The 24,329-nt window shown below is 37.4% G+C and overlaps 2 protein-coding genes across 2 annotated transcripts in view; one reads left to right on the forward strand and one right to left on the reverse strand.

The window, feature by feature from the left end:
- The window catches only part of LOC140349505 (protein arginine N-methyltransferase 8), a 30,862-nt gene extending 28,058 nt beyond the window's left edge, over window positions 1-2,804 (forward strand). The window contains exons 9-10 of the mRNA XM_072435862.1: window positions 1,144-1,265; window positions 2,683-2,804. Coding sequence (XP_072291963.1) covers window positions 1,144-1,265; window positions 2,683-2,766 — 206 coding nt within the window. The 3' untranslated portion in view covers window positions 2,767-2,804. The remainder of the gene's footprint in view (window positions 1-1,143; window positions 1,266-2,682) is intronic.
- Window positions 2,805-4,458: 1,654 nt separating this feature from the next.
- cracr2aa (calcium release activated channel regulator 2Aa) lies at window positions 4,459-18,740 on the reverse strand. Its single transcript, XM_072435371.1, has 17 exons — window positions 18,522-18,740; window positions 12,832-12,943; window positions 11,912-12,095; window positions 10,759-10,905; window positions 9,796-9,886; window positions 9,593-9,688; window positions 8,624-8,811; window positions 8,298-8,369; window positions 8,124-8,169; window positions 7,956-8,038; window positions 7,598-7,874; window positions 6,792-6,921; window positions 6,628-6,709; window positions 6,433-6,547; window positions 6,005-6,106; window positions 5,812-5,888; window positions 4,459-5,699 (listed from the first exon to the last, which is right to left on the reverse strand). The coding sequence occupies exons 1-17, from the start codon at window positions 18,723-18,725 to the stop codon at window positions 5,618-5,620; spliced, it is 2,088 nt and encodes a 695-aa protein (XP_072291472.1). The 5' UTR covers window positions 18,726-18,740; the 3' UTR covers window positions 4,459-5,617.
- Window positions 18,741-24,329: the final 5,589 nt, after the last annotated feature.

The following is a 24,329-nucleotide window of genomic DNA, read 5'->3' on the forward strand; positions in this document are numbered from 1 at the left end:
GTTATAAGGATGTGATTGAAGAGTTGAGGATCAAACGGTTGTGTGGTCCCCAGGATGGTGCGGAGTTGAAAGAGGAGAAAGTATTCATAATGTGCAGTTTGATGAGGCCTTCGAGGGATTGATGACTGCAGTTAATGGAGTTGTCATTGTACATTAGGGCAATTCAGATCCGGCTTTGATTGCTCTGATCCCACACTTCACCAGACAAGCCTGGTCCATTCTGGGTCAAAAAAGAGAGTCAGACTGACCTCTGTTGGAGAAGGAGTGAGTTGCAGGTGCACAGATTAGCAGTGACATACTCTATAATCAATAATCCTGTGAAATGAATCAAATATTTTATTAAGAAAGAGGGCTAGTTGTGTCTAATGATCAATTATATGCTCTGATCTTTTCAATTGTCAATACAGTACTAATGGTGTATTGTTCATGTTCGAAAATGATAAAATGAAAGCCACTTTTGAGTGTTTGATAAGACAAAATAAATTAAATCAAGGTATCACTTCATAATAAGGCGTTGATGCAAATCATTTCTAACTATGTATTAATCATTGATTAACAAACGAATCATTTAGACATATTTAATAATCATTTACTAGGGTTAGGATTAGAGTCAAGGTTAGGGTTAATGTTAATGATTAGTTTATTTTTGTTAATGAATGAATGACTGAATTTATTGGTTGTATTGTCCAGCCTTAATGATCAGTAAATTATTTGACATGTAAAAGATGAAACATGTCAAAAAATGTCATCCATTTATATATTTGTAAGTAATAACATACTCTATATGAGCAGATAAATGTGCAATGCATGTGTAACTAACAATGTTTTACCAATACATTAAGTATATTCATATCATGGTTCATTTCAAACCTCCCATAACAAAAATAATACCAATTTATACTTATACATACAAGAAGAATTTGAGCCATTGATGTCTTTGCTCCTGCTTCTTACTACAAATATATATACTTGTGCATGCATTTTAATACCACAATATTTCATCTGCGCTGTACAGTCATCTTTTTTAGGATGCCAAGTTTCTGATTTTGTCCTTTTTTTCTATTTTCAGCAGCGTTATAGTACATTTTTCATATATACGAGCTCCTCCTAAATCCACGTGTGACAGTTTTTGTGTGTTTCCAGCTCCGGATGCTTCTTACACACACTGGAAGCAGACAGTCTTTTACCTGGAGGATTACCTGACCGTGAGAAGAGGCGAAGAGCTCACCGGCTCCATCGCCATGAAGCCCAACGAGAAGAATATTGTGAGTATTGATGGACTCAGAAGTTTAGTTACATCACCAAGCCACATAAATCACACAGTATTTCAATCAATGTCCTTCAGGGGAATTTGTAGTGTGTGTAAGAGATGGATGAAAAAGTGGTTTCATTAATAGCCTTCACGTTATGTACAATACATCTAATTTGAAATTTTTCACGACGTACACTCTTTGTATAGAAATGAACATGACTTGTACTAAATGGAAAGAACAGATGGTGATCTTGACATGGCAGTGGCCTTGCTTCCTTATGTACTATATGTACTTTAACTCGCTGTCAACACAGACTATACCTGGGACTGAAATACTGTATGAAAACTGATTTATACCTGCAAAAACAAATGATTTATGTGTTAAAATCACTTAAATTCAACATTTCACATGTTCTCATGATTTTCTTATTACTTTATTTGGTTGGATTGTCCCTGTGGTTAATAATTAGAAATGTCAGACAATTTAGCAACTGACACATATTGATTAATCACTTATCAAAAGAAATGTGTTATCAAGTATTATCATTTGTCAAATCAGAACTGTTGTGTGATTTGCATGGATTTTAGCCCATGTTTACATTACTGTTGCCAGCCAACAGTTGTGTAATTACCTCCACTTCTGTCACAACTGCGGCTCATGTCCAACCAGGAAATAACAGTATAAACATAATACGCAACATTTTCAGTCAAATCTTAAGTATAATCACTGTGTCATGTCAAATGTTCTTCAAGTGAAACGTTCAACAGACAAAACTTCCAATGTAAAACAACTAACATTATAAATATTCTTAATTCAAGACATTGTGGAGGTGCAGTATGTAACTCTTCTGGTGGTGTGTTTTGTGTCAAATGTGTTTTGATTACTTCTAGCTTGAAAAACATAATGTGACTTGTATCTTTGGCTGGTGGCAGCACCTGGTGGTCTACATGGGAATAACATGCAGTTTAAAGCCATGCTGTGGAATGTGGTTTGGGACGAGACACGAGATTGAGAACCAGACAAGGCCAAATGTTGACAGAATATAAAATAAATCAATAGTCAGCTCATTTGACAATTTTGGCCTCTCGTTACCCTTTTTTCATCCTTAAGCCGTCACAAGTCATTATAGACCCACTTTTTTGAACTACAGCTTTTAAAAAACACGGCTCTCCATCACTTGACCCTATTTTTTTTTGTCGGAGGAAAATGAAAAACACTCAGAAAACTCAACTGAACATATAGAAAAATATCACAAGATAATTTTCTTTACACAATTGCTCAATTTTGTGGCAATTTTATCAAGCGGAACGTTCCAAGCAAAGCAACAGCATCTCAATCAAAACCAGAAAAGCTACCTAATGCCCCTTTAACACATGTAAATATTCTTTTAGACAAATATGCAACTATTAATCTGGTCTGTCCATTGCAGCGTGACCTGGACTTCACCTTCGAGCTGGACTTCAAAGGACAGCTGTGTGAGGCGGCCATAGCGCACGACTACAGGATGCGTTAGTTTGACAAGAGGGCGGGGTCACCGTTACCCCGGGAGACGCCGAGACCTCCAGGGTGTGTACGAGGGGCCGGGACACCACAGCAATGTTCTAGGTCGACTGGTAATCAAGGCTGGATGGTCACCAATGCCGACTGTTATGGTATATGAATGTAACACAGAGGAGTGTTTTTCATGAATGTTATTGATGTATGTGAAATGACGTGGTTTCTTAGTAAATGTTGAATTGTCATGCACATTATGTCATTTTGGGTGTAGGTTTTAAGGTAACTTTATTCTATAGGAGGGTCCGTCACTTGCTTGTCTCCATGCAGATACTACTACCACATTCTTTGTCTAGAATGTTCCACTGTATAAGGTACAAAATCACAATAATAACACAGTAATAATGCATGTTTTTGAGCAATAAAAACACCTGTGTATGTTTTATGCCAGGCAAAAACCATGTCTATAGGAAGCTTTTTCAGTTCCTGGTACTTCCTTTATCCCGAGCCCCGGATAAGCACAAGATAGATATTTTAGCTCCAGTCCAGGGCAGGTACTTTCTAGTCAGACCAGGAACCTTTTGGTGACACAAGCACATGTGCAACACTGCCTTTGTTGGGAAATATGTACTCATTCTCAGACTTAGACAAACCTCAGACCTTAGTTCTTGGTGCTCTTAAGTGCGAAAACATCTTACGGAGACAAGCAGGTGACAGACCCTCCACCAGAACAGTTAAACGGTGCACCTTTTATCTTGACTAGATTTATTGAAAACTGACAGCAATTGAACACAGCCAAGGATTTACGTTGTAACGTGCAGGTGCTGTACACGTGGTGGTGCGGTGGTGGTAGATTTGTCCTCATTCGTCATGTGATAGTAAGAGTGGACACTTTAGTGTTTTGTCAGTGCAAGCTGTTGATAGTTGACCCTGAATCCTGAATGCCTTGACCAAGTGCCCAAGTGAACCAAACCTCAGTGTCACCACATCGTTCTCTTGTCTCATACGCCACTTTTTCATTTTATGTTGAACTGGAATGCATGTTGCAGATTTGTGTTGAACTAGGACATTGTTGGTCGATGTTTTGTGGTCACACATGTCATTAATGTTAAGTAAGGAATGAAACAATTCAATCCTAACCATTCTAAACAAAATATATATAGAACTTGTAAACAAGAAGCTGAAACCCATGACAAAAATGTGATATTTTTACTAACTAACTAACTAATGTTTGTTTTGTTTTACAAAGTTAAACTTTGAAAGATTCTCATGCATACTCTTGTCACTAGATATAGATAAACCAAATTATTCCAGCAAAAAGAAAATAGTGCATTGCAAAATAATCAAAAATTGTTCAGCCAAAGGAAGACTGCAAAGTATTGCAATTTCTAGTATTATTATATACAATTATATATATTATTAGCATGCACCCTGAGCAAAGAATGCTGCCTTTAATGACTGAACAATTTGCTTCTTGCTGCTTAGAAAATAAGGATGCCAGAGCCACAATTATGATGAATTCATATAATAAATTCTACATAAAAATGTTCATATGACCATGTTATCAGAGAACCATTACAGTCTGAGAGCTCTGATTATAATAGATTAATGTACATTCCTAAATCCCTGTCACTTTATTAAGGGATGAGCCAGTCTGTCTCATGAAGAGAAAGTGTTGATCTGAATCTATTTGTGATTCTTACATGTTCTAACTAAGTCCTGTTGTAAATTGGTGAGAAAAACTTGAAAATCAATAGCAAGAAAATAAACTCATGCGGTCCTAGTTTATGTTTGTAAATGTATTGCAGGAGCAGCATGCATTTTTCTCACGTCTTTCATGCTTTATGTCGACGTACTTTTCTGTCTTGTCATCATTATGTTCAGTTCACACGTAATGGTCCAAAATAAATGCTTTTTTCTTTAAAATATTGAATCACTGTATTGTTTTATTTTGCATTCTGGTTTATTTTATGAATTTGGTTTAATAGATATGAAACTCATCAAATCTGTAAAGGCAAGTTCAATTGACACATATTATCATTGTTTGAAATGAATTATTTTGCATCACGTCGACCGTAAAAAAAATAAAGAACAATGTTCAAAATAATTGACTGAATTGACTGGGCTGTGTGTTTTTTTGCATTTATCATGTGCACATATGACACGAACAGTGTATTTGGACAGAATGAGTTCCTAAATTAACAAAATCCTGATCTTAACCATTTTTAACCCTGGTCCTTCATCCATTGAATGACCAATCACATGAGTCTGTGCCTCCAGAGCATATGATCTAACACAAACCGTGTATTTAGGTGACAGAAAGCCTTTGAGTTGGAAAAAAGGTTCAAAAGACAGCACAATCGTATAAATGTTGTTTTCTCTCTCTAATATTTCCCATATCATTATCTGCAGTCATTATTCCACAGAATATACATTTACTGAATCACCTAAAAATATAATATTTACAATATTTAGATACAACCTAAATATGAAACTAGAAAAACAATCCAATACATAATCCTTTTTACATTGGAAATCAAAGGTCGTGACCTATTAATACATATTTTTTACGGAGACAGACATGTTAAATTACAATAAATATATTTATGGAAACATCTCGAGCTATACCTAAATATATATTTAAGAAAGTTAGAGTTTGAACTGAAAAAGATCTGTGGTACAATGGCACACATTTCATACTATGTTCCCATTACATCACGGTGTAATTAATAAAGAAAATAGCCATTTCATTAAACATCTGTGCCAAAAGTGATCCAAAGTGTTCTGGAAAAAAAATCACCTTAAGGTTTGAGAGAAGGTGAGAGTGAGAGTGGTTCACGGTGCAACACACAGTCCAAAAGTACCCGAGGTCAGCAGCAGGATCGCTTCTTCTCAGTAGAGACCAACTTCACGGTCTTCTCTTTTACTCTGTCTTCTTGCTCTTTCAAAATTCTTGACAACAAATCACAAAAAAGGTCAGAATCGAATGAATGGTTACCTAATGCACTTTTAAGTTCCCTCAGCTTCTTAAACAACTCAAACTGAACTGCAGTTGTCGTCTTACCTGGCCATGTGAACCATCGAGTCCATAACATTGTGTCCGGAGCAGGCGCTGCACTCAAAAAACGTCATCTGGAATTCCTAAAAACAGTCAAATTAGCAATATTATAACCAATAACAACACAATACGCGTAAACAAACATTTTTGAGTGACGCTTTTATCACAGACACAGAAAGTAGTGGTAAAAAGTAGAAACCTTGGCTATCCGTTCGCCCATGTTCTTCTGGACTTGTCTCTCGTCTTCCTTGTCCGTTTTGTTTCCCAAAAGTATAACGGCAATGTCCTCACCTGCAGCCTCCTGGAACGACACAACATATAGAACTATACATTGTGTGAAGCCATTTGTATCGATAGTAAGAAAAGGCTCAATGCTCGATACTAGAATTAGAATTAACCTTTTCAAAACGATGTCATGTTCAGGAAAGGTCCAAATTCGTCGTATTCGTTTGATTTTTGTTCAAATAGTTTTAGCACCGATTAGTATCTGGGAATCAATTCAGGGGACAAATCCAACTCCTAGTGCGCGCGTTTGTGTTGCGTCTTTATTTGAATGTGTAACAAACAGTCGCACAAACCAGTACAACAACTATTTACTACACAAGGCCATCCTTTCTGTCGACTTACATTTATACTTGTGAGCCAGTGCCTGACGGCGGTGAAGCTCGACGCGTCCGTGATGTCGAACATTACGATCACGCCGTCGGCTTTACGAAAGAACTGTTTGGTGATGCTGCGATACCTTCGGGACGAGAAAATGGTTGGAATCGCAGTAGCTAAAGTGACCGCCAACACTTTTTTAAATACTAAACTCTTCCTCACCTTTCCTGTCCGGCCGTGTCCCACATCTGCAGTGCGATTTGGCTGTTGTCCACAGTAATCGTCTTTACGCTGTAGTCGATGCCTGGATTCAGGAACGAGAAGAGTCAGCTTTTGCCAAATGGTGTGACGTGATCTTATACAGTGTGGGATTGAATGAAACGCACCCACTGTGGCGGAAGTACCAGGATGGAAGCAGTCGTCACAAAACCGTTTAAGAAGCGACGTCTTTCCTACACTTGAGTTTCCCACTATTATAATTTTAAACAGGCGATCTGGGGAAGAACTGCCTTCCTCCTGAAAAACAAACAGAAAGTGTATTCAGTGTAGCTATATAATATATATCGCAAGGATGTATGGAATAATAAATAAGAATGGGTTAACAGTAATCATGATAGTATCGCAAGCACTGAAAAATAATAATTGTGGGAATTTTAAAAACACTTTCTATGAGCTGCACATTTAATATCCTTAATAAAGCATGAAACTTAACATATAGCTAGAGAATGATTCAAGCTTGGTAAATAATTAATACCGAAACCTCAACTCTTGAGAATAATTCAGGCTTAGTAACTACTTAATTAAAGTCTTATTTGTTTGTCATGAACTAAATCTTAGTTCATGCTTTTTTAAGGCTATTTAAGCTGTAATAAGTATTAGGTAAGTAAGTAAATAAGTGTATTAGTGAGTATTAAAGTCTGTTCAATCTATACTCCAAAAAGGTCAATCTAAATGTAATGTAATGTGATCTCTTTTTTTTTTTTTTAATCTGGCTGTTTATGTCCCATTGACTTGACTTTATCATTCAGAAAGTTTCATAAAGCTGGTCACATACTGGAGGAATGGTCATCTGTGAATGAGTGTGAGTTAAGGATTTGACCACCGTTTGTCGTGGTGTCAATAATCCTGAATGTGTGATGTTTCTTCTTCCAGTAACAGCAACACTAATATGTGAAACTGTTACTAAGCTTACGTTGAGGCAGGTCTCCTTGCCCACAGGCTGCCCTCTTGGAGACGTCGGTGTTGCGTCGCCTTTGGACTGATGGACAATGTCGCTCATGACCAGGTCCATGCTCTCCTCCTCTCCCTCGCTGCACTCCTGCAGAGGGCTGTGCACCTGACAGTTCTGCAGCAGGTGAGGGAGGTGGTCTTCCTCTATGGAGATGATTCTTCGTAAATGACCTCTCTTTACGTCTGGACAGACACTGGTCAGCCTCGTGGAGTCGCTATTTGTGTCCACCTCATCTTCTCTGCAATTAAAGACACACAGTGAAAAATGAGTTAAATATGAATAACAGGTAATTGTAATTGTTCACTGTGAGCTGGTGTACCTTCTGAAGACATATGACGAGGAGCTTTTTGTGGAACCAGAGGAAGAGGATGTTCGCATTAAACTGGAGCTTTTCTTTGGTTTCTGTCAAATGAATAATACATATAATTTTTATTCATTCATTTATTCATTTATATCTATAATCTTGACGTCTGTATTCTGCACATACCTGATAACTAATGTCACTTTCATCTCGTAAATATTTGTTCATTTCTCTGTAAACAGGTAAAAACTAAGTCATTCTGTAATATCTTAATTTTGCAAAATGTTGAGGCAGATTATTCCAATTAAAAAGACAGAAAAACTGCTGCATTTATTGAAACAGCCGTTGTGTAGCCCTCACCTCATCAGGTCCAGCTGTTTCAGTAAACTGGCTCGCTCTCGTTGAAGTCCTTCAGTTACTCTATAAATTTCACTGTTACGGGAAAAACAACATCATATTATATTCAGGCTCAAGGACAGTTTGTGTTGACAGTTTCTGATTCAGGCCTACATTGAATTATTTTTCCTGAGCTAAATAGGACACTCAACAATATTAGGGAACGAACAGTACATATGACTTTTTATACAATTGACTGGGTGAGTAGGGTCTAAATGGCCGCCCTGGTTACTGCTCCTTCACAGTGCAAATGGGCAGTGTGGGAGCGCGTTGGAACCATGCAGACTCACATCTCCTTCTCCTCGTGCAGCCGTGCCGCTTGCGTCTGCAGCAGAAGCAGTTGCTCCTGGGTCAGACTCAGCTCCTGGCTCGTGTGCTCCAGCTCCCGCGACAGCTCGCCATTCGTCTGCTTCAGCTTCACATTCTCCACTTTGGTCTCGTGCTTTTCACTGTTGAGGTCCTGGCACTGATGCTCCAGCTGCAAACAGAGCGGGATGACAAGCAGGTTACTCATGATCCAGTTACGAGCTGTTCAGGGACCAAATATGTGTTAAGGTGTAAAACAGTGAAGTGAACCCTGCATTACATTCCACTGCAATCTAATGAGATTTCTGGTAGATACACTTTCCTTCACAATGATGAGAAAGTAGGACCGTTGCCGTAGCAATTAACAATTTAAAAACACACAGTGAGTCTAGTGTCAAACTACTTCTGAGTGAAGGCCAAGTTTAGAACTGAGCATTTTAAAATCAAGGACAAACAGGAGAGAATAAATGCTTAAACCGTTTTATTCAGGATGAGAATGACTTAGAATAGATTTTTTATTATATCCTTAAATTACTAGTCAAACATGTGTGGTAATAAAAACCCAAGACCAGAGGAAATTATGATATGATTGAAGAAATAAAGTCATTTCAGTAAGATGGAGCACCTTTTTTCTTACAATTTAAATTATTGCATCAGCCAATATTGTGATATCAACATTAATAATGACAGTAATTTTGATCAGTTCTAATAAAACAAAATAAAATCTAATTGCCCAGCCTTAATATAGAAAACATACATAACATAAAGATATAAATGCAGTTGGCACACATGCAGCATTCAACACTTCAACACAAAGATGTACTGTTTGAAACTTGAACCACACACTGTTAAAAATATCAAACTAACAAGTGCTGCCATTGCCCTTGCTGTGAAGGATGTACATCAAATCCACGGCAGGGCGCCCGGGGGGAAATCTGTCAGCGCTCACTCACCCGCTTCTGCTTTTGAAAGAGCTGTTCCAGCTCTTTTTCTTTGGATGACAGCTGAAGCTCCAACTCTTGACTGTGAGAGAGAAAGTGCTGGTAATCCTGCACGAGTGAAGTGGGAGAGAAAGACAATGAGACACAATGCGATGAGTGGGTTTTGAAAAACGTAACCTTCAGAAGAAACTGCAGGTTATGTGCAAGTCTAGTACCTGCCGCACAATCTTGTCCTTCTCATTTTTGATTTGCTGCTCCATCTCTTCATACAAGCGCCGGATGTCGTCGTCGTGCGTTGCTGCTTTTCTGCAAACAATTACGTCATAACATAGACAAAACTTAGACTCACAGTCACAAATAACACATTTTTAAGCTCTTCACACTGCTCGCTTATGAAAATATTGCGATACATTATAATATTGAAGACCAGTTTAAGCCTCTGACATGATACAAGTGCTTAAAACCTACAGCAAGGCCCACAAATTAAAATGCTGAAGGGAAGGCAAAAATGTGGATTAAACTGACTCTAAATTCTGCAAACATTTGAACAGCAAACAGCTTGATAACGATCGCTATACTGCAGAGAGATGCACACAAGATTACAGTGAAGCATGTGTCCTGCTTTATGACTAATCACTAAATAAACAAGCAAACAAACAAATAATCTTTTGGTTTATAAAATCGCCACCCTTTTTGTTGTATATGCCTATGTTTGTTGTTGTTTTTGGCATGCTAAATACTTAAAAACATAAAACAATGACTCACAAATTGAAGTCCAGTTGTAGTAAACTTCACAAATGTTGAATTACCTTTGTAAAATTAACAGAATGTAATAATCGGGGATCACTTAATCTGTGTAAACATACGGCCACCGCGTCAAGCTTCATTGCTCATGTTTTTCCATTTCAACTCACAACAAGTACTGACCTGAAACATAATATTTTCCCTCGATATTGTTATACCAAACTAATGGCCAAATATCACTAACATTGAGTAAGTTGAAAGTAGGCAATGCCCGACGGATCAAATGGTAAGTTCTTTTACTGAGCAAATAGTTGATATGGTACGGTAATCAACGAAACGTGTCCGACGGCGATATATTTAACATTGTACAGCGACGGACTCGCTCACAGGGACAAAATCGCCGCTCGATCAAAAATGCGCTGATGTTTCCTGACCTTTTCAGAGCGCTCTCCATTTCACTCTTTTCCTGGTTCGCCTCGATGAGCTGTGAAGTCACTCGGGCCAGAAAGTCCTCGAAGTTGGACAGGAGGTGAGGCTCGTCCCGCCGGAGCTGAGCCCACAAGCTGCGGATCTCTGTGGGGCTGGAGCAAAGCGTTTATCTCCCATGCAGAAATGTCAAATTTCAACAATGGGTAATATGCAGTCGGAAAATACGGCACAATACGGTTGATTATGTTGCAAAAAATTACTATTATTGCAATATTAGCCGAGGTAATTTGACCCATGTGACAAGAAAAAAGTGGCTAAAAAGCTTAAAATTAAAATGTTCCTTTCCAAAACAAACAAAAAGTTCTGTTTCATGCATTACCTTCTCTCCCTTCAATTTAGTGCTAATGTAGTCGTGTTTTGGTGCTGGATTTAGATTTTGACAGTTTGACGAATAACTTTAATTTTTTTTTTATTACTTGAACTAATCCATGCATAAAACACAATGAAATTTCTTCCACTGTGGGACAAATAAATGTTCACTTATCTTATTACAATGTTCTGATGCAAAGAACAACAGAAAAATTTAAATATGCAATAAAAAAAAATCAAGATAAATAACCATGTAAAAACAGAATAAATAAGAATATATGGCATTTTTCATCATATTTTGTAGTATTAGCTTCATTTCCACTATTTATAGGAAAAATGTGAGTACACCATGTTCCGTTACAGATAAGATAAGATAAGATAAGATATTCCTTTATTGTCCACATGGGGAAATTTCATTGTTGCAATGCAGGTAGATACAGAGGAAAAGGACAGTTTAAAAACACTCTTAATAGAAAAACTCTTATAAACAAAAACTCCTATAGACAAAACCTCTCATTTCCTAATGAGGAATGGTGGGGAAAAATAAATAAAGATAAAAATAAAATAAAACTAAAACAGCTAGCGTAAATAAGATAATAAATAATAGTGTAGATAAATAATACATGTTTTATTGTTTTACTTCATAGATTATATTTTACTATTGTTACTCATTGTTTTATATTGAACCTATCACCGACGCAAGTTCTGAATCTGACAATGGCAATAAAACGTCTACGTTCCCCAGCCTAAATTAACTGTCAGCAATAGTTAAGATGACGTTAAACTCACTTTTCAAAGACATGATTGGCTCCCAGAGTGTCCATGAGCATAGTGAAGTGCTTCTCCTCGTCGTCGTCAGCACTGGCCAGGCGCTCGTCCCACTGGCCCTGGAACACCGCCTCCGCCGCGCCGTTTCCTGGGGTTTTCTTCATCTTTTCTTCTACAGCAACGGTCTGTCCAAACAAAAATTCACCTAGAAAACAAGTTCAGGGTAAAGAACAATCAAAGAGTATATTATGTGGTGTAAAGAGGAGAGAAGATAAGATAACCTTTATTTGTCCCACAATGGGGATATTCTAGAGTTGCAACACAGATTAGACAGATTAGGAACAGAAGTAAAATAATAAAAACAGATAACTTACAAAAAAAACTCTTATAATCTTATAATAAACACACTTATTTACAGCTGTTATGTGGACAGAAAATATTGCACCAGGGATTATTGACAGATGAGCTGTGTGTCAAAATTTAAAAGAAAATGTGAGTAAACATTTTTTACAAAAAGAGCTGATTAAAAATAAAAATGAAGGGTATAATTTCTACACTTTTATGAATAATTTTACATAAAAAATTCAAGTCTCATAATTAAACCTTAACTAATACATTCAAAGACATTTCAGTTTAGCTTGACATAACATTGTCTGACTATCGTACGAAAAACATTTCCGAAAACATGCAATTAATGTGTTTTTTGTGAATGGTTCTTCTTTTAAAAAGGTCCTGCTCACATCCAAGTATCAACACATACTTGTATCAACACAAACATGTATTTTTCTGAGGAGAAGCATCAAGTCGTCTCAAGTCGCAGGGCTCAAGTCCAAGGCGAGTGGGTCTTTCCCCGTTTTTATCGAGTCATCAAAACGGTGGCGCACACATCTGCCCAACAGTGAACACGCTGTATATTTCTCAGTTACTAAAGTGACACTTACTGAAGCCGCTGGAGAACTCATCCAGCGTGAGGAAACCATTGCCGTCCGAGTCGAGCGTATCGAAGACGCTCTCCAGTTCGTCGGGCGTGAGAGGCAGCTCGCTGTTCAGCCTCTGTCGAGCGAGAACAAAAACATAGCTGCTGTTGGCAAGAACGGTGACTCGAGGGCGCTAAATATACTGTAGCTAAACCAACCAATACGGTTCTGGGCAGTGCGTGTAAGTACAGGGACAGTTCCATTTGGATTGCTCGAGCCAGCACTGATACCCGATAGCTATATTCGCATTTTAAAATCCAAAGCAAGAGCCACAAATCAGTTTGAATTTTAAGTCAAGTTTACACAAAAATAATGACAGCATGTATTTAATCTGAGATATGAAATCATTTGTTGCATGATTGTGTAAACATACCATCATATCATTGGGCAAATTGCTCTTCTATTTCCATTTTACTCATTAGTTTGTTCAAAAAAATATTGTAAAAATATACCGATATATCGTCCATCGAAATAGTGAAGATTCAAACTGCAGTGGATTGTATTTAGTTATTATTATTATTAAAGATTCTTTACAAAACTCTGTCACAACTAGATACAATGGAGAATTGAAGTTAGTTACATATTTGTGGTAAAACGGACGACAATGAAACAAATGTTGGGGAAGTTGTAGGAAAACACACACCCACAATGTAAAGTGGTAGGTACTACACTGTGGTATTATCAGTAGTTTAAAGTTGTTACCACCTCAGCGTTGTGGGTTCAATTCTCAGCCTCGACTGTTTATGTTCCTACCCTCTCTCTCTCTCTGTCCATTTTATGCTATCTCGGTCTTAAATAAAGCCAATAAATCTTTAAAATCATTAATAAAACCCATGCATTGCAGCAAATGAGAAGACAACACTGGACAAACTGCTCGTCACCGCTACAATGACGTTTTACAGTTTTATGACCATTTATTTTATATGCGCCTTCCGGCAAACGAAACTAGCAATACAAACAATATTAACTTCCGTGCTACTTGAGAAGGAGGAGAGCGTTAGGAGTGAGAAGAAGTTAGAAGCTCCTCCTCATCCTTTACGTTTCAACCTCGAGAAGACGATTTAGACTGTAATTTGAGAGTTAATGTGTGCAAGAAATGTCCCCTTTGAATCAATAAAGTATGTCAACATAAGGCAACATCAGAAAAACGATAGGCTTCTAAATTATTGCAATATAATAACAATACTTTTGATAAACATTAATAAACCATGAACAAAGACTTAATTCAAAATGAACACATCGTTTATAAGAAAGATTAAGACATGGTTACTAATTGTTTCATTTTATTTCCTAAACCTTTATTTTCCCATTGAGATCGAGACCTCGTTTTCCAAGGGTGACCTGGATAAAGTGAAAATATAACAGCCTACAAATTATAAAAACATTTACACATTTAAGAGACAGTTAAGAAAATAAAAAAATCTAAATTGATATTTAAAAGCACTGACAATTAAACGACTAATTTACCCCTTAATTAAGTATTTACCAAACCTGAATCATATCAATCAAACCATTTGTTCATTATAAATTAAGTCTTTGTTCATGCTTTATTTAGGGTAATTAGGGAGTAGTTATTTCACCACTTTCATCTCCTCATCTTCGACTTGGTTTAATTAGATATTTCATTTACTTCACTCAATTCTACTTCTACATGGGGCTGGGAATCACAGGGTCCCTCACAATTTGATGCGATACACGACACGCGGCTCACGATACGATAATATCACGATTCTGCCATATATTGCTCATGATACCCTACGATATATCACTATTTTTTTCAAGAACCCAATACGTTTTAACAGAATTGTTCTTTGCTAAACCACGACCTGCACAAACTGAAAATGGAATAGACCCATTTTAATCATCAAAGCAGTCAAAATGTCACGTTTGTGTAAAAAAAAGTTTTCCTTCTTTAAACAAGCAACACAATTGTAGTGCAGTCACAAAATAATTATACCAAAAATTACTCACGGCAATACATCGTTATCGATAGCCCACGATATCGATACTGTATCATCAAATTTAGTATCACAACATATCGATATTTTGACATTTTGGCACACCTCTACTTGCAAGTGTGAAAATAACAAATAATATCACATATAAGTCATTCCGGAGTATAAGTATAAGTATGTCGCACCCCGGCCAAAACTATGAAAAAAGGTGCGACTTATAGTCCGGAAAATACGGTACTTATTTTTGATCTGGCTGTTGTATTGTAACGCGTGAGTCATTCCCCTTGTGGATCCGTTAAGTCTAAGTCTACAAAGTGGCACAGAGTGTATATTTTCGTTAACAAAGCGTTCCAGAACTGTCACGATGTCTCAAACAAAAGGCGGCGGCGTTGGCCTTGGCCCCGTCCGGCGCTAAAGCACCTGGCGTCTTCCCACAGCCTCTAATCATTGACCGTTTAGCAGCGCCGCGAGCACAGACGGTCTTCAGCCAGCTGCTTAACTCCACGTTAAGGCCGTTACTTAATCGGAAACGCATGAAAAAGAACTTAAAAAAAACTCTAAAATCTTTATTCAAACAACCTCTGTCCCCTCTTGTTTGAATAGCCACACCTCTGTTAGCCGCTGTGGTGTCATGCCATGTTTGCGCTGCTTTTAACTGTTTACCGAGGATGGTATCGTGTGTTTTTAAGAGTATCAGCTGCTCTTGTAAAGTGCGTTATCTGGACGCCTCATTTCCCTTATGTCAGCAGACGCGGTCACCTCCCTTTTTGACCGCAACGTGAAACGGCCACTAAAACTGACAAAAAGAAACGAGAAGACAAAACAACCTGACAAAAACTAAACAGACACCTTCTACAAATGAAACATTGGACAAAGAGACATTGACGTTTTGGCCCGTCACAATAATATTGACTTATCGCTCAGTAAAAGGTAGACGGAACTATCTTTTTTCTTTTTGCAATATCGTGGGTACTTGTTGTTTTTGTCATTTTCCTGTACAACAATATGATTTGAGAAGTAGACAGTTGAATAAATGACTTGCATGACTAATTATTAATACAATCTAATTTTTAAAGTTTCATTCTGCTTTTCATTTATTTATTGTTGTTATTATCATCATTATTTATGTATTTATATCTTTATTTTTATTTTTTTCATTTTGCATTTTTTTAACAATACTGCACACTTAGACTTGTTTTTTGGGGGATAATCCTGCTTCACGGCTCTTGTGTCAATGGCATAAATGTGTTTCTATATTATCGTTTATAATTTATAGTTTTGTTTCATTCATAGACACTGAAGTCCATCTCCCGTTGCTCAGACTTGATCTCTTTGCGAGCCGATATTGACCAGATTTTCCACGTCAAATCCAACGTTCCTTCACAAAACATATAAATGGTGAAGCCAATCCCCATATCAAAATATATAAAGCTTTATTCCATTACATTTATGTCATTTGTCTTCTCTCCCTGACAGTGCATTTATCATATTTAGGAGAAGACTTGGTTAAGTGTTAAAATTAGGCTTAAAATTAGGCCTTTGGGACATGGAATTCTAGACTTCTACAATTTTTATGTTATTTCACAATCAGGGTAACATGTGTAGTTCAGCTTCATAATCATGTGCAATACTGTGATTATCATGTGACATAATGTCATTCATTCTTGTGCAATATTTTCTGTGCATATAACAGTTGTAATTTGTTTTTTATAAAGAGTATAAGAGGTTTTTTATGTTAAAATGTTTATGCTTTTAAGTTATGTTTTTTTTTTTTTAAATTTACTTCTGTGCCTAATCTGTTTCTGTACATAATTTCCCAAATAAAGGTTATCTCATCTTATCTCCTCTTATCTTATCTTATCTTAAATGAGGGTCAGGTTTAAGGGTTAGGTTTAGAAACTCTTAATATAGTTAAGATTAGAGCTCTTGGACAGTGACGAAATGCAGAACTTTCAGTCATTTTTCCCCCAACCCAGTTATTACCACAATTTTTACTATATATATATATATATATATATATATATATATATATATATATATATATATATATATATATATATATATATATATATATATATATATATATATATATATATATATATATATATATATATATATATATATATATATATATTTTGAGTTAGAATTAGGCCGAATCGTGCCAGGCCTAATTGACGTAAATAATAGTACTGCGTCTACACCCGAACAGCGGAGACGGGGAATGACCCTTTGGCCTCGCAGCGTTTTAATTTCTCACAACATTAGCATTTACCTACATCAAAGCGTCACGTATTGAGGTTTTCCATTGATGCCACCGACGAGAGCTTAATCAAAGGCTGCCCTCGATACCAGAGGGGCACTCAAATCTCCACAATAATGCCGGCAAAGTGGATCCACGACAAAGCAGAGACATCACTCATACTCTCTCAGCAGGCCACGATGTATGATGTTCATGCTCTAATATGACTGATTACTGAATGGACTGTTTGTTTCTAGTGTTGTATAAATGTACAAAAGGATGTGAGTGTGTAGTTGATGCATGCAAGATGTTTAAGCATGGGGCAGATGCACTTTCTTTACGCTTTACACTGGAAACATCGCTCAATATTCAGTTTAAAACAGACATATTTATGCAATTAATGGTTCCATCTTGTGACTTTGTAAGGAGAAATGTTATTCTGAAAATCCTGGACGATAAATAGGCATTAAAAGGTTGTAAACAGATACACTCTGGACGCAGATGCAGTTACAATGGGGAAATCCGGATACGCCTCATAATATTACATAATGTGAACAATTATGTTGGCGTTGGCAAATGCAAACCACACGGTGAGCGACGTGTAAGTGATATCAAAGTGTTTGTATTTTAAAGTTATTTGCATGATTAATAGGCAATTGGTATAAGACACATACTAAGCATTTTAGCTGAAGGCAGTATCTTTATTTTTAAGGTTCTACTGGACACATTCTTACAGAACTGTTGACGCCGCAATAGTTTTACATTTGATCTACAGATGAATTAGCCCAGTGTTTATTATAATTAGTGATTAAGTGCATGTAGTGGATATGGCTGATATTGGGGTTACAATGGACAATACTTCTGAAATACATTTGAAGTTGAACTTTCTCGTCCACAAAATGAATTATTTATATTTGCAGAAATTCCCAAAAATAAAATACATAAATAAATAAAATACATTAAATGTTATTAGTAATATTAGTATTAGTATTAGTATTAGTAGAAGTAGAGGTAGTAGTAGTAGTAGAGGTAGTAGAGGTAGTAGAGGTAGTAGAGGTAGTAGAGGTAGTAGTAGTAGTAGTAGTAGTAGAATTTGGATATAATAATTCTCTTGAAATAGAGGTGGGAAATCTAAATGATTCTAACAGATATATAATATTGTGAATGTTGTTTTTTTAAGATCTGTGACATTTTAATATTGTGCTTATCATATATCTTCCACTTTTAAGGGTATAATATACTAAAACCTCAACTGATACATTTAAAGCCACGTTTTTGCACTTTTCTGTTGAACTGTCATTGACTTCCACAAAACCCATCATGTTTACACAAGAGACAAAGCAGACAAAAGAGGTAACGTACTTTTCTGTGATCATTAAGACGAGTCGCAGAGTAAGTGGTGAACGCGGTCAATAATGACAATACTAAACGTTCTACAAGTGGTCCTTGAACCCGCTCACCTGCATGTCCCGTCGAGTGATGAAGCCCTTCTTCTCACTGTCGCACACTTGGAAAAACTCGAGGATGGTGTTTTGTCCCGCAGGCTCTCCGTTCTTACTCAGGTCGAGCTCGTTGTCGTCGCTCGCCTGGCTCTTCCACGCCGTCCGCACCTTGGATAAGACGGCGACGCTGCTGCGGCGGCGGGTGCTGCTGCCCGTGGCCATGGCACCGGTGGAAGTTTGGAGGTGGGGAAAACAAACGGGAGTTGCGGGTGGCACTTCACATGACGTGCGCCGGGGCGGAGGTGCAGACGGTGGTGCAGACGGAGGTGCAGACGGAGGTGCAGACGGAGGTGCAGACGGAGGTGCAGACGGAGGTGCAGACGGAGGTGCAGACGGAGGTGCAGACGGAGGAGACGGTGGAGGAGCCGCTGTACATCACAGGGTTTCACCGCTGTCACTGCCGGTCATCTCTTAGCAACCAGGCATCTCTTTAGTCGATACGACCTGAGGGAGAGTCCAGCCCACGACATTTGAGTGAGACACTGAAAAGTTACAGGAATCTACAAGGGCATTATTTATTTTTAGGACAGTGAATTGTAGTACAAAATAAATACATTTTAAAAAGGGAAAAGTAATGCAATTTTAATGGAGGAACTGGGATTTACCACAGAATACCACAAAATATGAAATATCAAGAGTCCAAATGTTCTTAAAACAGTCTGATTTCTGATTTAAGAACATTTACCATTATATTTTACATTATTTGTTAGAGATTTAAGAGATTATGAAAGTTGTGATTTTTAAGTTTTACTGGACAAATATTTAAAGAACTTCTGACCACATATAATACATTACCCTTTTGAGACTAGATTATCGTTATAGTATTATAGTATTTTCTTCATTCTTTGTAATATACAAGCAAACTAACTAGTCTAATTTGAATAGAAACTTAAAACTGTATATAAACTGTATAACTTTATAGTTCAGAAGTCTGTACTGATCTTCATGGACCTTTAGTTTTAAATCCATAGGTATTAGTTTTTAAATTTAAAATAAATAAGTAATTAATCGAAAATGGCAATCAAGCATTAAGATTTTTTTAGTTTTTATCACCCAGCACTATTTTTTTTTTTTATGTCATGCACTGAAAAATTAATTTGGTAATGAATTTATCTGGTTATTAGTTGTTTAAATCGAAAAAAGCCATAAATATATTTGACTGAGATGAAGAACAGAGATAAAAAAATCATAGAGTTGATAAAAATATTATTCCTATTATTCCTACTAATTATTAAATTAGTTGCCAATAATTTTGCCAAATCAATTAGTTGTGCTTCATTGATTAAATGTTAAAAACAAACAAAATAAAAATGTTAATATAGACATTATAGACTCTTTCTTGTGCAAACATTGTACATTCATAACTTAACTGTCTCTTGACGCTCTATAAATAAACTAAAGACAATATTCCTTGCGTGAAATGACTGTTCAATTACATATTTATAGGCAACGTTTCCACAGAGCAGTCGTCGGTTGCTCTGTTGAAACAATGACTCATGCCTAATGCCAGATGACGTGCCGAGTCAAAACACAAAAGTAACTCCCGTCGATGAAGTTCAGCACTAAATATTGACAGTCAGTTCCCTTGTGCGCTGGTTCGGAACACCAACCATCGGACGGACGGTGAAATCGATGAATCAAAAGACAGATAGGATGTGTCAGCTGACCCTCAAAATTACAGATGCGTCGCCGTGGCATCTGTAACTTTTTTCCACTTCTGCCCCCGAGACGCCACGCGCAATATGTTTTTAGGGACATATTGTGCAAGAGGCGTGAGGGACCTCAAAAAGGACAGTCGCACACGAGACAAGAAAACAAGAACTAAAGCTGTTGTCGTGCTGGTTAAAGATGCTAGTCCTTTTGTTGATGCTTTTATTAGTTGACCAGTTAAATGTATTAAGTTTAAAAGGGTTTATATGCACACAAAAGAGAGAGGAAACGCCTGGAATGAGTTGGAGGGAGTTCTGCCAGGGCCGCTGCTAGCCATTTGACTGCCCTAAGCTAAACTCGATGGTGCCCCCAAGCTTAAAACCCCCTTTGAATGTGTAAAAAGGGCTTTAAATAATGTTATACAATCTCTACTGACTATTTCTGATGTCCTTTCATTTCAAATATATTGCTCTGCGGTTGGCTTTGTCATTTTCTCTTTTTCACTGTTTCTAATTGAATACGTGCCGATCTCGAACTGTGTGAGTGGCGGCACAAAGACTCGACTCCTAATTAGTTTTGTTGATGAAATGATAAAAGAACTAAATACAACGCAAAGCAGGTCGGCCGTAGGCTGCGCTAATTCACTACGTCATTCAGTCCAATGAAGCTGGGGCCTTTGGGAACTTGCCGGACCAGCCAAGACCACACGCTTTGAAAATACTTTATAAAGACGTTTGAGTCTTGGAATCACATCCGGCCGCTCCGATTTACAAAGGGGCGTGATTGACAGGCGGAGTACCGTATTTTTCGGACTATAAGTTGCACCTTTTTTCATAGTTTTGGCCGGAGTGCGACTTCTACTTATATTTATACTTATATACTTATACTTATATGTGATATTATCTGTTATTTTCACACTTGTAACCGCATTTCATACTCCAATGCGACTTATATGTTTTTTTCCCTTGCATTTTTTGGCTGGTGCGACTTATACTCTGCTGCGACCTATACTCCGGAAAATACGGTAACTAATCAGAGAAACACATTGTCCATTTGCGTCTAAACAAACATGCGGCTTTCGAGGGAAAGAAATAAATCTAAATAAAATAACACTGATGACTAAGAAACATCGCCGATTTCTGCAGAGTCAACAAGCGACGCACTAAACTCTGCAAATCTGAGGTAAATAAAGTTATATATTTTGTTCTGAATGTTCCGAATTTATTTAAGAGGAGATGTCTTCCGCATTTGAGAGACACAAATTAGCAGCGGTGGTTGGATCGTTTTTTTTGACGCCCCCTAAGGACCAGTTCCAGACCCTTCTGCATTTGAACAGAATGTAGGAGGGACTGGCTGGTCAGGCAATTTGAGAGCACTGATGCCCTTTAAATGGGAGAGTTTTGGGGGAGTGACTGGACAGTTTAATCATCCTGTTGTTTCACAGTATGGCATTAAACCAAGCCAAGCGTCAAGTCAGATCTGCGAAGAGGCGACCCACAGTGAGACTCAATGTGTGTCGGGGTATTTCTTAGCGATAAACAATGGTAATACGTGTTATACACAGATAGATGTGTTTAATGCTATACTATGGAACATCCCAGGCAATGGCAGAGGCAAACCCACCACCAGAAAAGTTTAGATAATACACATTTACCGGTAAGTTTATTGTCAACCATCCAGGCTCTATGTACGTTGCTTAAATTCTGCCTAAAAGTGTCTTCTTCACATAAAAAAAAAAATATATATATATATATATATATAAAACATATTCCTCTGATATATGACATTTCCCTGAAGTAAGCTGCTAAAACAGTGTAAAAATGACCCTTAAACAGCCGTATGTCGACGCAATACTAAAGTTGCTGAGGTGGAGTGAAGAAACAAGGAAGTGCCAGACGTGTTTGAACACCTGTCATGAGATGGAATAAGAACGCGTCCTTACAGACAAACTTAGGCCACTCTTCTGTCCATCTTTCATCAAATCATCTTTTCAAATCACGGGTTTGCGTCCAGCAGCCTGATCCTACACCTGTACGTGTCCCTCTCCTCTAATGGCCCCACTGCTAAATGAACCGCGCCGTGTGAAATGATGCTGTGAGCGTTAACGTTTAGACAGACGTTACTCACCGGTGCACAAATGTAAGTGGTTCAGCTTGTGAGAAAAGTCTGTCCTGCTCGGTCCGTGCGCACGAGGAGACGGTCTGTCCGAGGGCTTTTTGTGACTCTGTGTTTGAGTTCAACTGTGGAGGAATTTCTCAAGAGCAAACTTTGCGGAGGGCGGGGCTTAAAATAATAAGTTGTAACGACACCTAGAAGCACTATCCCCATGGTAACCTAAACGCAAGTACAAGCAGCCATGTTCTGACTGCAAAAGTTTTGAAGGTTATTTTGTTTTTTTATTGCGTATACATTTCAAAAAAATTCTAGATTTGATGTAAAAAAAAAAATTAAATGTCAAAAAAGAAATTCATAATAAAAACATTTTATAATTTTTTTACATAGATTTTTTTTTAAAAAGTGATCGTATTTATATACAATGAATATAAATACGGGGGGGGGGGGACTACCAAAAACAAAGAAATAATGATGATAATATAATCATAATCATCATAATAATTTTTAAAAATAAACAGATAAATGGTTTTCGTGTACATAAAATACAATTAAGAGTTCCCTGCATTGTACTTCAAAACAAAACTACCATTAATTAGCCTTTAATTAGTTGTATGTAGCCTATTTTCTGTTCATGGTTTCAGAGCAATGAAAACTTCAGCACCGTTGTCTTAGCAATTCAAAACTTTAACAAAGCCAGATATTTATTAAAAATAAAAAAGTCCTCTAAACGGTGCCTAACGTTACCTACTGAAAAAAGTAAAAACATGAGCAAAATCTGAAATCTGAAAACCTGTGATGAATTAGAATTTTGCTCCTCTTCCAGTCATAAGATGGCCGCTGAAATTGCCACTGTAAATATATACAATGTCTCTCTAGTTGTAGATGACAGCGTGGTATAGTTACCATGGCACCGACCAGGAACTACACACACACACACACACACACACACAAATACACACACTCACACCACGGATCTATTATATTGTCACACGTTTACTCACGTGTGTAACCTCTCACTCAGCACACATTTGCTGAATTTAGAATTTTACTTACACTTTTTTATCAATTAACTTTAGTGTCGCACACCATGATTTTATTTCTATTTGGCTATTTTTTTTAGGGTGGTTCTTTTGGGGATGTGTTTTGTAATGTTAAACTTGCTTATCCAAAACTCACAATAATCATCATAAAAGTCAAATGCTCATACTCCTGCATAAGATAACGTAACATAACATAACATAACATTGCCTATGTGGAATATAACTTTAAATAGAGCAGTGAATCTCAAACACAGCAAATAGACCTAAATGTATACAAGGATTTGGCCTCCCAAGCACCACTAGATCTCATCCTGGTAAATGGCAGGTCCCACCAGGTCATAGAACAGGACTAAATCATGATTAAAGTCGTCGTTCTAAACAAGGAGCAGCCCAAAAGAGCCTAAAAACATGAATCAAACTGACTCAATATGATACAAATGCTGAACTTTATCTGCTCCATTTCACACCAACCCAGCAGTAGCTTCTAGAAGTCTACTTGTGTCCCTTGTTCCCACTAAAACGTGGTGTTGTTTGTTTTGCTCGGTTGTGCACCACGGTCTGCCGTATCTGCGGATGTTTATTTGCAGTAGACAGATGCGAGCTCCGAGTTATTTTGGGGCAAGATATGTTATCACAGTGGGATGCTTAACTGTATGATGTAGTGTTTATTTCTTGCATGAATAAACAAACAAACAAAATAAAACATGCCTTATCCATTTGTTAAACCTGCTGGATTTAATTGTACACAAATATGACAAAGGCATATAAATAAATGAATGCCAGGAAGTCATAGGACACACGGACAAAGTCTTGTAGCTTCATATTACAAGAACTACTACGAGCATATTATGATGCTTATCTATGACCATAGACCATGTTCCTGACCATAGTCCTGGCCATAGTCCTGAACACAGACCATAGTCCTGACCATAATCCTGGCCATAGTCCTGAACACAGACCA

This window comes from Eucyclogobius newberryi, unplaced genomic scaffold (genome assembly GCF_026437365.1).
Source record: "Eucyclogobius newberryi isolate DKJ021-1_F unplaced genomic scaffold, fEucNew1.0.hap1 SCAF_7, whole genome shotgun sequence".
In the NCBI taxonomy this organism is placed as follows: Eukaryota; Metazoa; Chordata; class Actinopteri; order Gobiiformes; family Gobiidae; genus Eucyclogobius; species Eucyclogobius newberryi.